The sequence below is a fragment of the Ranitomeya imitator genome, chromosome 1, assembly GCF_032444005.1.
Source record: "Ranitomeya imitator isolate aRanImi1 chromosome 1, aRanImi1.pri, whole genome shotgun sequence".
NCBI classification, from domain to species: domain Eukaryota; kingdom Metazoa; phylum Chordata; class Amphibia; order Anura; family Dendrobatidae; genus Ranitomeya; species Ranitomeya imitator.
In genome coordinates, this window is record NC_091282.1 from 337,464,985 (window position 1) to 337,480,753 (window position 15,769).

Genomic DNA, 15,769 nt, shown 5'->3' on the forward strand with positions numbered 1-15,769 from the left:
ACGGTGCTCTGCACCGTTCATTGTGCCCCATAGATGTGCCATATACGGTGCTCTGCACCGTTCACTGTGCCCCATAGCTGTGCCATATACGGTGCTCTGCACCGTTCACTGTGCCCCATAGATGTGCCATATACGGTGCTCTGCACCGTTCACTGTGCCCCATAGATGTGCCATATACGGTGCTCCGCACCGTTCACTGTGCCCCATAGATGTGCCATATACGGTGCTCTGCACCGTTCACTGTGCCCCATAGATGTGCCATATACGGTGCTCCGCACCGTTCATTGTGCCCCATAGATGTGCCATATACGGTGCTCTGCACCGTTCACTGTGCCCCATAGATGCTCCACATAAATCTCTGCCGCCGCCGCCGCTGCTGCAATAAAAAAAAACAAAAACACATACTCACCTCCCTTGATTGCAGCTCCCGGCGTCTCGTTCCGGTGCCTCCATCTTCCCGGCGTCTCTGCTCTGACTGATCAGGCAGAGGGCGCCGCGCACACTATATGCGTCATCGCGCCCTCTGCCTGAACAGTCAGAGCGCAGACGCCGGGAAGATGGAGGCGCCGGCCGGGAAGATGGAGCGACGCTCGGCGGCTGGAACGAGGACAGGTGAATATGCTATACTTACCTAGTCCTGGCGATCCTCGCGTTGTCCCTCTGCCTGGTCTTCGGTGCCGCAGCTTCTTTCTCTATCAGCGGTCACCGGCACCGCTGATTAGAGGAATGAATAGGCGGCTCCACCCCTATGGGAGGTGGAGCCGCTTATTCATTTCTGTAATGAGCGGTCCCACGTGACTGCTGAAGAGGGGAAGAAGCTGCAGCACAGAAGACCGTGGGACGGCAGGGACAGCGTGAGGATCGCTGGGACTAGGTAAGTATGCCTCAGCGCCCTCACCCCCTCACCCGCCGACCCTGCCACCCACCTTGACTCGAGTATAAGCCGAGAGGGGCACTTTCAAATTTTGGGCTGAAAATCTCGGCTTATACTCGAGTATATACGGTAGTTAATAAATAACATTTCCCACATGTCTACTTTACATCAGCACAATTTTGGAAACAAAATTTTTTTTGTTAGGGAGTTATAAGGGTTAAAAGTTGACCAGCAATTTCTCATTTTTACAACACCATTTTTTTTTTAGGGACCACATCACATTTGAAGTCATTTTGAGGGGTCTATATGATAGAAAATACCCAAGTGTGAAACCATTCTCAAAACTGCACCCCTCAAGGTGCTCAAAACCACATTCAAGAAGTTTATTAACCCTTTACGTGCTTCACAGGAACTGAAAATGTGGAAGGAAAAAATGAACATTTACCTTTTTTTTGGCAAACATTTTACTTCAGAACCATTTTTTTAATTTTCACAAGTGTAAAAACAGAAATTTAACAATATATTTTGTTGTGCAATTTCTCCTGAATACACCGATACCCCATATGTGGGGGTAAACCACTGTTTGGGCGCGCCGCAGAGCTTGGAAGTGAAAGAGCGCCGTTTGACTTATTCAATGCAGAATTGGCTGGAATTGAGATCGGATGCCATGTCACATTTAGAGAGCCCCTGATGTGCCTAAACAGTGGAAACCCCCCACAAGTGACACCATTTTGGAAACTAGACCCCTTAAGGAACTTATCTAGATGTGTGGTGAGCACTTTGAACCCCAAAGTGCTTCACAGATGTTAATAACGTAGAGCCGTGAAAATTTAAAAAAAAAAAAAAAAAAAAAAAAAAAAAAATCGCATTTGATTACACAAAAATTATTTTTCGCCCACAAATTCTTATTTTCACAAGGGTAACAGGAGAAATTAGACCACAAAAGTTGTTGTGCAATTTCTCCTGAGTACGTCGATACCCCGTATGTGGGGGTAAACCACTGTTTGGGCGCACCGCAGAGCTTGGAAGAGGAGTGCCGTTTTACTTTTTCAATGTAGAATTGGCTGGAATTGAGATCGGATGCCATGTCGCGTTTGGAGAGCCCCTGATGTACCTAAACAGTAGAAACTCCCACAAGTGACCCCATTTTGTAAACTAGACCCCCCAAGGAACTTATCTATATGTGTGGTGAGAACTTTGAATCCCCAAGTGCTTCACAGAAGTTTATAATGCAGAGTCGTGAAAATAAAAAAATATTCTTTTTTTCCACAAAAAAGATTTTTTAGCCCCCAAGTTTTTATTTTCACAAGGGTAACAAGAGAAATTGGAACCCAAAAGTTGTTGTCCAATTTGTCCTGAGTATGCTGGTACCCTATATGTGGGGGTAAACCACTGTTTGGGCACACGGCAGAGCTCGGAAGGGAAGGAGCGCCATTTTGGAATGCAGACTTTGATAGAATGGTCTGCGGGCGTTATGTTGCATTTGCAGAGCCCCTGATGTACCTAAACAGTGCAAACCCCCCAATTCAAAACTCCAACCCTAACCCCAACACACCCCTAACCCTAATCCCAACCCGATCCATAATCCTAATCACAACCCTAATGATAATCACAAGCCCAACACAACTCTAATCTCGACCCTAACCATAATCCTAATCAAAACCCTAAATCCAACACACCCCTAATCCTAATCTCAACCCTAACCTCAAACCTAACCCTGATCCCAATACACCCCTAACCCTAATCCCAACCCTAACCTTAACCCTAATCCCAAACGTAACCCTAATGCCAACCCTAATCCAAACCCTAAACCTAATCCCAACTCTAACCCTAACTTTAGCCCTAACTTTAGCCCCAACCCTAACCCTAGCCCTAACTTTAGCCCCAACCCTAAGGCTACTTTCACACTTGCGTCGTGTGGCATCCGTCGCAATCCGTCGTTTTGGACAAAAAAACGATCCTGCAAATGTGCCCGCATGATGCCTTTTTTGCCCATAGATTTGTATTGCCGACGGATGGTCACACGTCGCGTCCGTCGTGCACTGGATCCGTTGTGTTTTGGTGGACCGTCGTCACAAAAAAAAAAAAACGTTCAATGTAATTTTTTTTGTACGTCGCGTCCGCCATTTCCGACCGCGCATGCGTAGTCGTAACTCTGCCCCCTCCTCCCCAGGACATAGACTGGACAGCGGATGCGTTGAAATAACTGCATCCGCTGCCCACGTTGTGCACAATTTTCACAACGTGCGTCGGTACGTCGGGCCGACGCATTGCGATGGCCCCGTACCGACACAAGTGTGAAAGAAGCTTAACCTTAGCCCTAACCCTAAATTTAGCCCCAACCCTAACCCTAATTTTAGCCCCAACTCCTCTAGCTGCCGGCCGGAAGATCATGGCGGGCACACTGCGCATGCACCCGCCATTTTCTTTCCTGATGAAGAAGCCGGCTAGCAGGAGGGGACGCAGGAGGATCCAGGGACACCGGTAAGTATAACAGGGTCCCCGAATCCCCTTATTTCTCTGTCCTCTGATGTGCGATCACATCAGAGAACAGAGAATGACAGATCGCTTTTTTTTTTTTTTGCGACCACCGGTAAACAGTTAATTACCGGCGATCGCAAAACAGGGGTCGGTAAAAACCGACCCCGATCATGTTCTTTGGGGTCTCGGCTACCCCTGGCAGCCGAGACCCCAAAGATCTTCCGAGTGCAGGCTGGAGGGCGCACTGCACATGCGCCCGCCATTTTTTTGCCGGAAAAAGATAGCGGCGCCCATCGGGAGCCACGAAGAGCACCGGGGGAGACAGGTGAGTATCGGGGGGCTGTCGGGGACCTCATTTCTCTGTCCTCTGATGTGCGATCACATCGGAGGACAGAAAAATTAAATGGGAAATCGCTTTTTTTTTTTTTTTTTTTTTGCGACCGCCGGTAAACGGTTAATTACCGACGATCGCAACCCAGGGGGTCGGTAAAAAAACCCCGAATCATATTCTTTTGGGGTCTCGGCTACCCCCGGCAACTGAGACCCCAGAGAAAATCAGACTCTGGGGGGCGCTGTTCACTTTTTCCACAGCACCGTTAATTAACGGCGCTGTGGTTTAAGTGCCCTTAACTGCCACCGTTAAAAGGCGTATCGGCGGTCATTAAGGGGTTAATAGGTTAAGTTACTGGAAATAAAATTGCACTTTTTTTTCTTTTTAGTCAGCAGAATGTTAACACAAACAGAGGACTAGAAGTGTTTAGTGTTGTTTGTGCGTCACACAAAGTGATGGCAGCGGCGTAGCCAAGAATTACATTGTGCAACGCAGGCAGCACAATGAAGAATGTAAACGTCAAGGTCAATGTGTTATTTTTGTACTTTGTAAACTAAGCACCAGTCACACGTGAAGTCTAGAACTGTTATCTTGTGACAGGTCTGCAATTTAACTAAAACATGTTCGGAGATTTCTGTTATGGCACAATTTGAGTTCCTAAAACACAATCTGCTCCTGTTGTAACCAAAATAAAGGTTGACTTGCAAAAAAATGGCAAAACAAAAAAGGTTTAGGAAAGTAACACAAACTAACATACATTCAAATAATTTTTCAATCTGTATCTGTTCAGCCGTTTCTTAGGAGCCATATAGTAACAAGAGATTCCACAATACATAGTTGTCATTTTCAAAAACTAAATGGTAACTCTGAGTAATTACTCTGTAACCAGCTGGTTTGACACTAGCAGTTTGTTCAGATTCACAAGTTCTGTGAGTTGGAATGATGGTCATGAATTTGTTTTGTGGGGGCTATTATACCGTACCATGTGTGGTAAAATTGACAAGGCAGTTTTGTTCTTCGGGTTAATACGATTACAGCAATACCTCAGTTATATGATTTTTTTTTATGTTTTGGTGCTTTTATACAATAAAAACTATTTTATATAAAAAATAATAATTTTTGCATCCCTTTATTCTAAGAGCTATAACTTTTTATTTTTCCACTGATGGAGCTGTATGGGGGCTTGTTTTTTGAGGGACAAGATGACGTTTTCAGCGGTACCATGTTTATTTATATCCATCTTTTTGATCGCATGATATTCCCCTTTTTGTTCGGCGGTATGATGAAAAAGCATTGTTTTTTGCCTTCTTTTATGATGTTCACTAAAGGGGTTAACTAGTGGGACAGCTTTATAGGTTGGGTCATTACTTATGTGGCAATACCAAATATGTGTATTTTTATTATTTAGATTTTTTTTTCATTCAAATATTTAGTCATAGAATATTTTTTTTTTTTTTTTTTTTTTTTTTTTTTTTTACACAGTATATATTTTTTTACAATTATTTAAAAAAAAATGTTTTACTTTACTCTGACTTTTACACTTTGTCCCACTATGGGACAATCATTTTTTGCAGGTTGATCGCTTCTATAGCTTGCAGATGAAGCAGCATCTCCATGATATAGAAGCTGAGCTGCACTCATGACGACGTCAGGTTACAATGGCAGCGATCGGGTCACGCCGCGGGGTCTCTGATGCGAAGGCAGAGAGGCCCCTGATCCGGCTTCCGGAATGCTGCAATCTTGTTCGAACGCAGCATTTCGGGGGGTTAAAGTGCTGAGAGCGCTCCTGGCACCTAGTGATAATCAGCTGACACCTGGCGGCGATCGGCCGCGATCCCCCCGTGATCGCAGCCGATCGCTGAGACGTACTATTCCATCCATGGTCAAATTGGCCCGGGTCACATGGGTGGAATAGTACATCTGATGTCAGAAAGGTGTTAATAGGGGTCCATGTAGGTTCAGTGCCTAGGACAGCATGAGCTGTAAATCGAGCCCAGAATATACTCACCTCTTTATCTCCTCAATCACTCAGGAAATACTTTTGTGTGAATGAGAAAACAAGGATGAAAGGAAAGCTACTAAACAAACCTGTTCTACATAGGAGCACATGCTCATGGGCACCACATTATATAAAGAAATCAACACCACCACAATATGGAGCATATAACCACAAACAAGAAGTATCATAAAAAATATATATTTTATTGGTACAATCAGTTATCACACAATACTACATCATAAATAATTAATTAAAACAGAGCAATCAATTACAGTTAAGGGTGCACCAAAACTTGGTGATACCGCAGGAACAGATACCTGGACATGAGACTATGGCCGGCGTCACACTGGCGTATTGCATCGGATGCGATATGCTAATGTCATGCGTCTGTGCTCCGATTCTCTCGCACCGCTGCGGAGGAGGCGGAGAAATGAATTTCTCCATCTCCTCCATTGCTGGGGTCCGCTTATAACGCACATCACTTGGATGATACCCGAGTGGTGTGCGCTGTCTCACTCACACCCATAGGCTTATATGGGTGTGAGCCGAGAGTTTTCCTCGGTCCGAGACAATCGCAGCATGCTGCGATTGTCTCGGACCAAGGAAAACGGCCGACAAAAAGTTGGCTGGTGGGAACTGCCCCATAGCTTAACATTGGTCCGAGTGCAATGCGATTTTTTTTTTTTTTTTTTAAATCGCATTGCACTCGGCCGTTTAAAACGCCAGTGTGACGCCGGCCTCTCTTATGGCCCACACAGAGTCCTCTTTTCCATATGTAGTGTAAAGTGACAGTGCATTCTATTTTATCCATCCCATAAATCTACACATTAAGTTAGTCACATTAAGTCTCTAAGTTAGCTTCCCATTATAGGCTTCAGTTTTATTAGACCATATAGGTATTATAACCCAAATAAGGAGAGAGACATAAGACCAGCCTTTAGATCTTACCCTTATCTGTATCCATGAGGGTGACAAACGCACCCCTACGCGCGTTTCACAACAGCTTCCTCAGGGGGTTATGTGCTCCATATTGTCGTGTTGTTGATACGGAGAGGGAGCTCCATAGGATAGAATCCATTGTGTCCTGGGTTTTGACTCCGGGATTAATAGCTACTATTATATTATGGTATCTGTATTTGAGATATTGTGTTTGATTATATAAATAAATGCCTACCTTATAGTCGTGGTCAATGGCTCTGTTTCCGGTAATGATGACAGGGATGGAGTCTGCGATCCACTACTGGTTAGACTGGTTTTTCTTGAGGTCTTGAAGGAGCCAACAACGCACTCATCATCAGAAGAGTTGTCCTCAGAGGAGCCCAAAATAAACCGAGAAAGAGGTGGCTTCCTTATATTTGTGTGCTTTGGTTCAGGATCATTTCGCTTTGAGGGGGCAAATTTTAACTGTTTCGGCTTTGATTTTGCAGGAGATGGGACAGTCAGTGCTAATGTCGACTCTAAATTTTGTACAGGATTGGTTGAGTTAGTTCCTATTTGTGTTTTAGAACTTTCTTCTGGTACTGATGGCCCAGCAGCTTCTTCCAGCTGTATAATTTCAGTACGTGACTTGTCGGTATCCATGACCGTCTCATGTGTATCACAATATAGTTTGTATTTTTTACAATGGAACTCCCATGTTTTCCAGACGAGCCATAACACTGCCAGCAATGAAGATGAGGTCAATAACACCATTCAGAGATCTAGAAATAAATCAGTAGAAACTGTAATGCTACAAGTTTAATACAGCAACATTTTTTTTTCACCAATAGAGAAAATGCTGACTAAATGTTTTCATATATGATCATTGGAAAAAAAAAGTGCATAAATGTTAGTAATTTATTAAGTAAAAAAAAAACCTTTAGGACTCTTGATATGTACGGGCTCTAGAAATATATTTCAGGTTCAGACGAGCTTACAACAAGGTCTGTGTATGGACGGCAATGTCCGGAATGGCTGCGGGTCTCCCGACCCAAACTTACTGACTTCATATGTCTCTATGAGATTGTAAGAATGGGTCAGGAGGTCCAAGGTCATACCAGGCATTGTGGTCCACATACGTACTGTGAAATAACCCACTGGACCAGGCCTTAGGCTGCGTTGACGCGAGTGTATTTTATGGTTTCTATGCAGACTGCAATACCCAGACTGACTCCAGGTCTATGACTAGAACTTACAGCCTCATATGTGTCTATTAGATTGTAAGTCTGGATCATAAAACTCACGGTCAGTCAGGGCACTGAAATTTATATACCGACCAGGAAATAAGTCTGTCCTTACAATGATGTTCACCTCTCGCATGTAAATCAGGTTGTGGGAAAATTAGGTGATCCATCGTCCTGTTTTCAGAATAGGAAGTTAGCAGAGGGGAGTGGCATTGTAAGCAATCACTTACATGACAGTATTTGTAGAAAGCAAAAAAAAAAAAAACAGCATTCGGACCAATGTTATTCAATGGGGTACTGCAAGTGAACAATAAATAGGATGAGGCTCGCCCATTCAAGTCTGTGTGTGTACGAAAAAAAAACTGGATGCCGTTCAGTGACAAGTAGGGTTGAGCGAAACAGATCGTTCATTTTCAAAAGTCGACGACTTCTGGCAAAGTCGGGTTTCATGAAACCCGACCCCTGTGTGGGGTCGGCTATGCGGTAAGCTGCTTCTGTAAAAAACGGATTGCACACGAATGAGAAGTGAGAAAAAAATCGTCGGAGTTTTCTGGATGAAGCGCCAAACAATTTTTTTTTTAATGAATAACTAACGAACGCACATACTAAAGTAAGCAAGGGTAAATAAGTCCTAAGGGTATGTTTGCACAGATTTTAACATCTCATCCAGATGTTGCGTAAAAAAAATGGAAGTTGAGCTGTGGTGCAATATGTAATCTATAGGCTGTCAATTTCACTCACTTATTTTCTCCAAGGATCTCACTCCCTGTAATCCATCACAACTCAGTGAAAAAAATCAGTGATAAAATCCACATGAAAAATTGTCAGATTTTACCATGAATTTATTTAAAAATCGAACATATTTCTTTCTTCCAATCCATACATAGTTCATCCTATAAAGGTATAGTAGAAAACTGCTTGACTAACAATCTTAGAGTATGTGTACATGGCGTCTTTTAGACACCAGTGCACCTGACAAGTTTTCCTAGGCAATGCTGCTTCACAAGAGCGCTGGCGGTAGTTTTCCTGAAGTGTCCTATCTGGCAGTCTTGCTATCGGTTTTGCTTTAACCCTATACTTCCAAGCATATATGTGGTATTGTTTTCAAGCGGAAGCAGTACGAAAAATGAGCAGGTCATTTCTTAAAGCCTCAGAGTTTTCGAGCCATCAGTGGTTAAAAGACATTACATAAGAGGGGACATATACAGGTGCTTCTCATAAAATTAGAATATCATCAGAAAGTTACTGTAATTAACTTAACTTCTTCGATACATAAAGTAAAACTCTTATTATATAGAGTCATTACAAACAGAGTGATCTATTTCAAGTGTATATTTCTGTTAATGTTGATGATTATGGCGTACAGCCAATGAAAACCCAAAAGTCATTATCTCAGTAAATTAGAACACTTTGTAACACCAGCTTGAAAAATTATTTTAAAATCCGAAATATTGGCCTACTGAAATGTATGTTAAGTAAATGCACTCAATACTTTGTCAGGCCCCATCTGCATCAATGCGGCTTGGCATGGAGGCAATCAGCCTGTGGCACTGCTAAGGTGTTATGGAAGCCCAGTTTGCTTTGAGAGCAGCCTTCAGCTCGTCTGCATTGTTGGATGTGGTGTCTCTCGTCTTCCTTTTGACAATACCCCATAGATTCTCTATGGGGTTAAGGTTAGGCGAGCTTGGTGGCCAATCAAGCACAGTGATACTGTTGTTTTTAAACCAGGTATTGGTACTTTTGGGAGTGTGGACAGGTGCCAAGAACTGCTGGAGAATGAAATTCCCATCTCCAAAAAGCTTGTCGACAGAGGGAAGCATGAAGTGCTCTAAAAAATTTTGGTACATGGTTGCGCTGACTTTGGTCTTGATAAAACACAGTGGACCTACACCAGTACATGACATGGCTCCCCAAACCATCACCGATTGTGGAAACTTAACACTAGACCTCAAACAGCTTGGAATGTGTGCCTCACCACTCATTTTCCAGACTCTTGGACCTTGATTTCCAAATGAAATGCAAAATTTACTTTAATCTGAAAACAGCACCTTGGACGACTGAGCAACAGTCCAGTTCTTTTTCTCCTTGGCCTAGGTAAGACGCTTCTGGCATGGTCTATTGGTCACGAGTGGCTTGACACAAGGAATGCGACACTTGTAGCCCATGTCCTGGATACGTCTGTGTGTGGTGGCTCTTGAAGCAATGACTCCAGCAGCAGTCCACTCCTTGTGAATTTCCCCCAAATTTTGGAATGGCCTTTCCTTAACAATCCTTTATTGTGCACCTTTTTCTACCACACTTTTTCCTTCCACTCAAGTTTCCATTAATATGCTTGGATACAGCATTATGTGAACAGCCAGCTTCTTTAGAAATGACCTTTTGTGACTTACCCTCATTGTGGAGTTTGTCAAGGACTGCCTTCTGGACATCTATCAAGTCGGCAGTCTTCCCCATGATTGTGGAGCCTACTGAAACAGACTAAGGGACCTTTTTAAATGCTTACAAAGCCTTTGCAGGTGTTTTTTGTTAATTATTCTAATTTACTGAGATAATGGCTTTTGGGTTTTCATTGGCTACAAGCCATAATCATCAACATTAACAGAAATAAACACTTGAAAGATATCACTCTGTAATGATACTAATATATGAGTTTCACTTTTTGTATTGAAGAACTGAAATAAATTAACTATTTGATGATATCCTAATTTTGTCAGAGGCACCTGTAAGTAGCAATGTAGTATGACATTGATGTGCATGATGTTCATTTATGGGGTGCTTTCATAGCTCTTTTTTCACACAGATTCCGTGAAGAATCCATCTGAACTTGATGCCATGTGCACGTAACCTTATCTTATATTCTTTTAGCAGGAATTGCTTCATAGCAGATCCAAAGATTCCAGCAAACTGAGAAGTCTAGATAGCAAATTCGACAGCGTACCACATGTAGTCACTAACACATGACATCGTCACACTTCAAATGAGGATAAAGGACTGGAGAAAACCACATTAGTCTAACAGAACACATAAGGCATTTACAAGGCAACGTCATGCCAAAGTTTTCTAATTACCATATAATCTCTGCATTATTCAAAGCAGACTGTTCATGTGCAAACTAAGATGGCCGTTTTGTCACTGTGCAGAATAGACAATATAGGTGTCTAAGGCCACGTGCACACATTGAGTATTTGGTAAGTTTTTTACCTCAATATTTGTAAATTAACACCTCAAAAAAGGGCAACAGTATTTACTCGACCAGGTCACCGAACTAAAGCTGCCAACTTTAGTGTTTCGGTTTGCTGCATCCTGATCGTGCATTAGTTCTGTGACCTGGCAGGTAAATACTGTTGCTCCATTTTTTGCGATATTAATTCTTGAATTTTTGAGGGAATTTTAATTCCTCTTGTGGCTTTGCTTTTAATCTCAGTATTTGTAAGCCAAAACCAGGAGTGGAACAGTCAGTATAATAAAAACGCGTACACCACTTCTGTATTTATCACCCACTACTTGTTTTGGCTTATAAATACTGAGGTAAAAAAACTAACCAAATACTAAGGGTATGTGCACATGTTGCAGATTTGCCTGTGGATTTTTCTGCACTAAATCAGCAGCTCTTGGCAGAAAACGCAGGTGCGTTTTTTATGCGTTTTTGATACGGATTTGGTATGTGTTTTTGAAAGCTAAATAAAGATGTATTATTGATAAAAAAAAAAAAAAGATTTGTGATGTCATTTCTTGTCCAACCTCCTCTTTTACATTTGTCCAACCCACACTCCATTACACACACAGATAGACAGACAGACATAGATAGACGGAATGAGCTAGATAGATGATAGCTAGATCTATACATGGATAGATATTATCTATTTCAGTGATGGCGAACATATGACACGCGTGTCAGTGCTGACATGCGTAGTCATTTTCAGTGGCACGCGGCCGTCTGCTGCGGCCCCATAGAAATTAAGCATCCTTTAAATAGCATGGCAAGCCGTTCGGATTTTTTATCGTATCGGATGCCATGCAGGAGGTTTGTGCCGGAGGTCTGTAGGCCCAAACAACAGAGCTCCGGCGCAGAGCGTCTAGGCCTGGGACTTCCGGTAGGCCCGAACTTCCGGCTGGCGAAGCAGGGAGCAGCGCAATGCCGCGGGGGACGCACTTCTGAGGCCTGAGGTGATTGCTGTCTGCAGGCCCTGTGATTACTACAGCAACCATCATCCAGTGAACTGTGGGGTGTCATTGGCCATTACTGAGATAAGTGAGGGGGAGGCTGGAAGAGGCCAGTGCTATGGGTGCCGTTTCCCGCCATTGATTTACATAAGGAACGCCATATTGCAGCATAGTACAGACTCCATTTCACCACCATTACTGTTGTGCATCCTTATTAACCCCTATTTCTGCTTATTAACTCTGCTCTTTCCTAAAAGACAGTTACATGTGCCATCATATGGTCAGTTAGGTTAGTTAACCCCTAATTGCCTGCAGGGCTAACTATAAATCTTCTCTCACTGCCCCTCTCATGGAGAAGCCACAAAATAAAAAAACAAAGTTAAGTAAAGGGAGTGGTAGTAGCAGTAGCCGACCCTTTCAAGAGACATGGACTGAGATGTATGGCATTATAGAAAAAAAATGGCAGATCATTTTGCGTTCTATGTAGTGAAACGGTAGTAAGCAGAACGTGGAATATAAATAGACATTTTGAAACTAATCATTCCCAGCTCTTGAAAAAAAGTGAGGATGAAAGGAAGGAATACTTTTCCAGGCAGCTACACCTTCATAAGAGCCAATCTAATTCCATCCTTAAATTTGTAAAAAGCTCTACAAATTTAACATCTGCAAGTCTGAGCATTGCTCACTCCATAGCTCAGCATGGAAAAGCACTCAGTGAGGGAGAATTTATTAAAGAAACTCTCTTAAGATGTGCACCAGTTCTATTTCATGATATGCAGAATAAAGATGCAATTATTAAGAGAATATCTGAGTTACCACTCTGTAGAAACATCATAAAAGAGCGAATAATGAGACTGAACACAAACGTACAACATCAATTAAAGAGAGACATAAGTCATTGTAAATATTTTTCGATCTCTCTTGATGAAACTACTGATGTCACATCACATGCTCAGTTGGCCATTATTGGTCGATATTCTGATGGTCTCACAATGAGAGAAAAGTTGATAAAGTTAGTATCAGTGCCAACAAGTACATCAGGAAGTGAAATATGTACGGTTGTTATGCAAACATTCTGTGACCTAAGCATTGATATCTCTAAAGTTGTGTCAGTGACGACAGATGGGGCACCAAACATGGTGGGGACAAAAAGTCGGATTTGTTAAATTGTTTACGGAAGGTATTGGACATCCGATTGTGCCTTTTCATTGTATTATCCATCAGGAGGCTTTATGTGCCAACGCAGGATGCACTGACTTAAACGACTTAATGTCAATTGTTACAAAAATAGTTAATTTAATATCTGCTCGCCCCCTTCTCAAGCGAGAATTTTCTGCACTTTTACTGGAGGTTGATTCCACCTACAGTGGACTGCTGATGTACAATAATGTAAGATGGCTGAGCCGAGGCAAAGTTCTTGAGCGCTTTGTGGAGTGCTTTGAAGAAATTAAGGTATTTCTTGAGGATAAGGATCTGGGAAACTTTCCTCAGCTCTATGATTCTAAGTGGGTCAACAACCTGATGTTTTTTACAGATCTCTCTGTTCATATTAATGAACTGAACTTAAAGCTACAAGGTTTTGGCAAAAGTATTGACGTTATGTTTGGATACATAAAAGCTTTTGAAAGTAAACTTAAAATTTTCAAGCGAGATGTAGAAACTAAAACTTATAAGTATTTTCCTTGAGTAACAAAGTATTTTGAGAAGGCCAGTGCAGCTGTACAAAATGAAATGGAACCCTTGCATATAAAGTACCAGCATGTTTTAGACTCGTTACTTGACCCGTTCAGTGATAGATTTAATCAATTTAGAAGCCTAGAACAGACCATGAAAATAATTAAGTATCCTGATGTAGTAGTCTACAGTAGTTTGGAATTAAATGGTTTGCAGTGGATACAAATTAATGATTTGGAGATGCAACTTGCAGAATTTCAGGACAGCATCTGAGCTCAGGTGTTCGTTGACTTGAGGTCAAAGCTTGAGAATCTAGAAAGGTGCCGCTTGGAGAATCAAGAGGAGTGCCACTATGAACAGGAAATTTGGAGTGCCTGGAATAGGTTACCAGACACTTTTAGCACCCTGAAAAATATAGCAATGGCTTTACTCACTATTTTTCCCTCTACCTACTTTTGTGAGACCTTATTCTCAGCATTAAATAATATCAAAACCAACAAAAGAAACAGATTGACATATGAACCTAGTAGCGCTTGCATGGGCTTGAAGTGTACAAAATACCAACCTTCAATTGAACATTTAGCCAATGAAATTCAGCAACAAAAAAGTCACTAAAATCAGTGATGGCGAACCTGTGACAGTCCAGCTGTTGCAAAACTACAATTCCCATCATGCCTGGCCATTCAAAGCAAAAGCTTTGGCTGTGAAGACATGATGGGAATTGTAGTTTTGCAACAGCTGGAGTGCCACAGGTTCGCCATCACTGGAAGAATTCCCCCTCCCCCTCACTTATCTTAGTTCACGGCACCCCACACAAGTTAAATAATAGCAAGACCAACAAAAGAAACCAACTGAAAGATGAACAAAGAAGTCACTAAGCAGGTAAGTTAAATAATTATACATATTTGTTATTTAAACTATACATGTCGCAAAATTATGTTTTTTTTCTCAAGGTGACACCCCACCCAAGTTATGTTCGTTTTTTTGGCGAATTTTGACACACCAAGCTCAAAAGGTTGCCCATCACTGATCTATTTCCTTCTATCAATACATAGATAGATGGAAGCAAGGAATGGGATAGATATATCTATTCATATATCTATCTATCTCATTGTATCTAACTATCCATATCTATCTACATCTATCCATAGATATATCTATAGATATATGGATATATCCATCTATCTCATTCCTTCTATCTAGCTATCCCATATCTATCTATCTATCTATCTATCTATCTATCTATCTATCTATCTATCCCATTCCTTCTATCTATCTACAGTGCCTTGCGAAAGTATTCGGCTCCCTGGAACTTTTTTCCCCACATATCATGCTTCAAACAAAGATACCAAATGTAAATTTTGGGTGAAGAATCAACAACAAGTGGAACACAACTGTGAAGTTGTCGAAATTTATTGGTTATTTTAAATTTTTGTGGAAATTCAAAAACTGAAAAGTGGGGCGTGCAATATTATTCGGCCCCTTTACTTTCAGTGCAGCAAACTCACTCCAGAAGTTCATTGTGGATCTCTGAATGATCCAATGTTGTTCTAAATGCCTAATGATGATAAATATAATCCACCTGTGTGTAATAAAGTCTCCGTATAAATGCACCGGCTCTGTGATAGTCTCAGGGTTCTGTTTGAAGCACAGAGAGCATCATGAAGACCAAGGAACACAACAGGTAGGTCCGTGATACTGTTGTGGAGAAGATTAAAGCCGGATTTGGATACAAAATGATTTCCAAAACTTTAAACATCCCAAGGAGCACTGTGCAAGCGATCATATTGAAATGGAAGGAGTATCATACCAATGCAAATCTACCAAGACCCGGCTGTCCCTCTAAACTTTCATCTCAAACAAGGAGAAGACTGATCAGAGATGCAGCCAAGAGGCCCATGATCACTCTGGATAAACTGCAGAGATCTACAGCTGAGGTGGGACAGTCTGTCCATGGGACAACAATCAGTCGCACACAGCACAAATCTGGCCTTTATGGAAAATTGGCAACAAGAAAGCAATTTCTCAGAGATATCCATAAAAAAGTGTTGTTTAAAGTCTGCAACAAGCCACCTGGGGGACAC

The 15,769-nt window shown here is 42.0% G+C and overlaps 1 protein-coding gene across 3 annotated transcripts in view; it reads right to left on the bottom strand.

Annotated features, from left to right (window-relative positions):
- ACACB (acetyl-CoA carboxylase beta) overlaps positions 1-15,769 on the bottom strand; it is a 295,391-nt gene that overhangs the window by 260,889 nt on the left and 18,733 nt on the right. For all 3 annotated transcript variants that reach the window (XM_069759519.1, XM_069759501.1, XM_069759510.1), the window contains exon 2: positions 6,860-7,385. In XM_069759519.1, coding sequence (XP_069615620.1) covers positions 6,860-7,377 — 518 coding nt within the window. In that variant the 5' untranslated portion in view covers positions 7,378-7,385. The remainder of the gene's footprint in view (positions 1-6,859; positions 7,386-15,769) is intronic.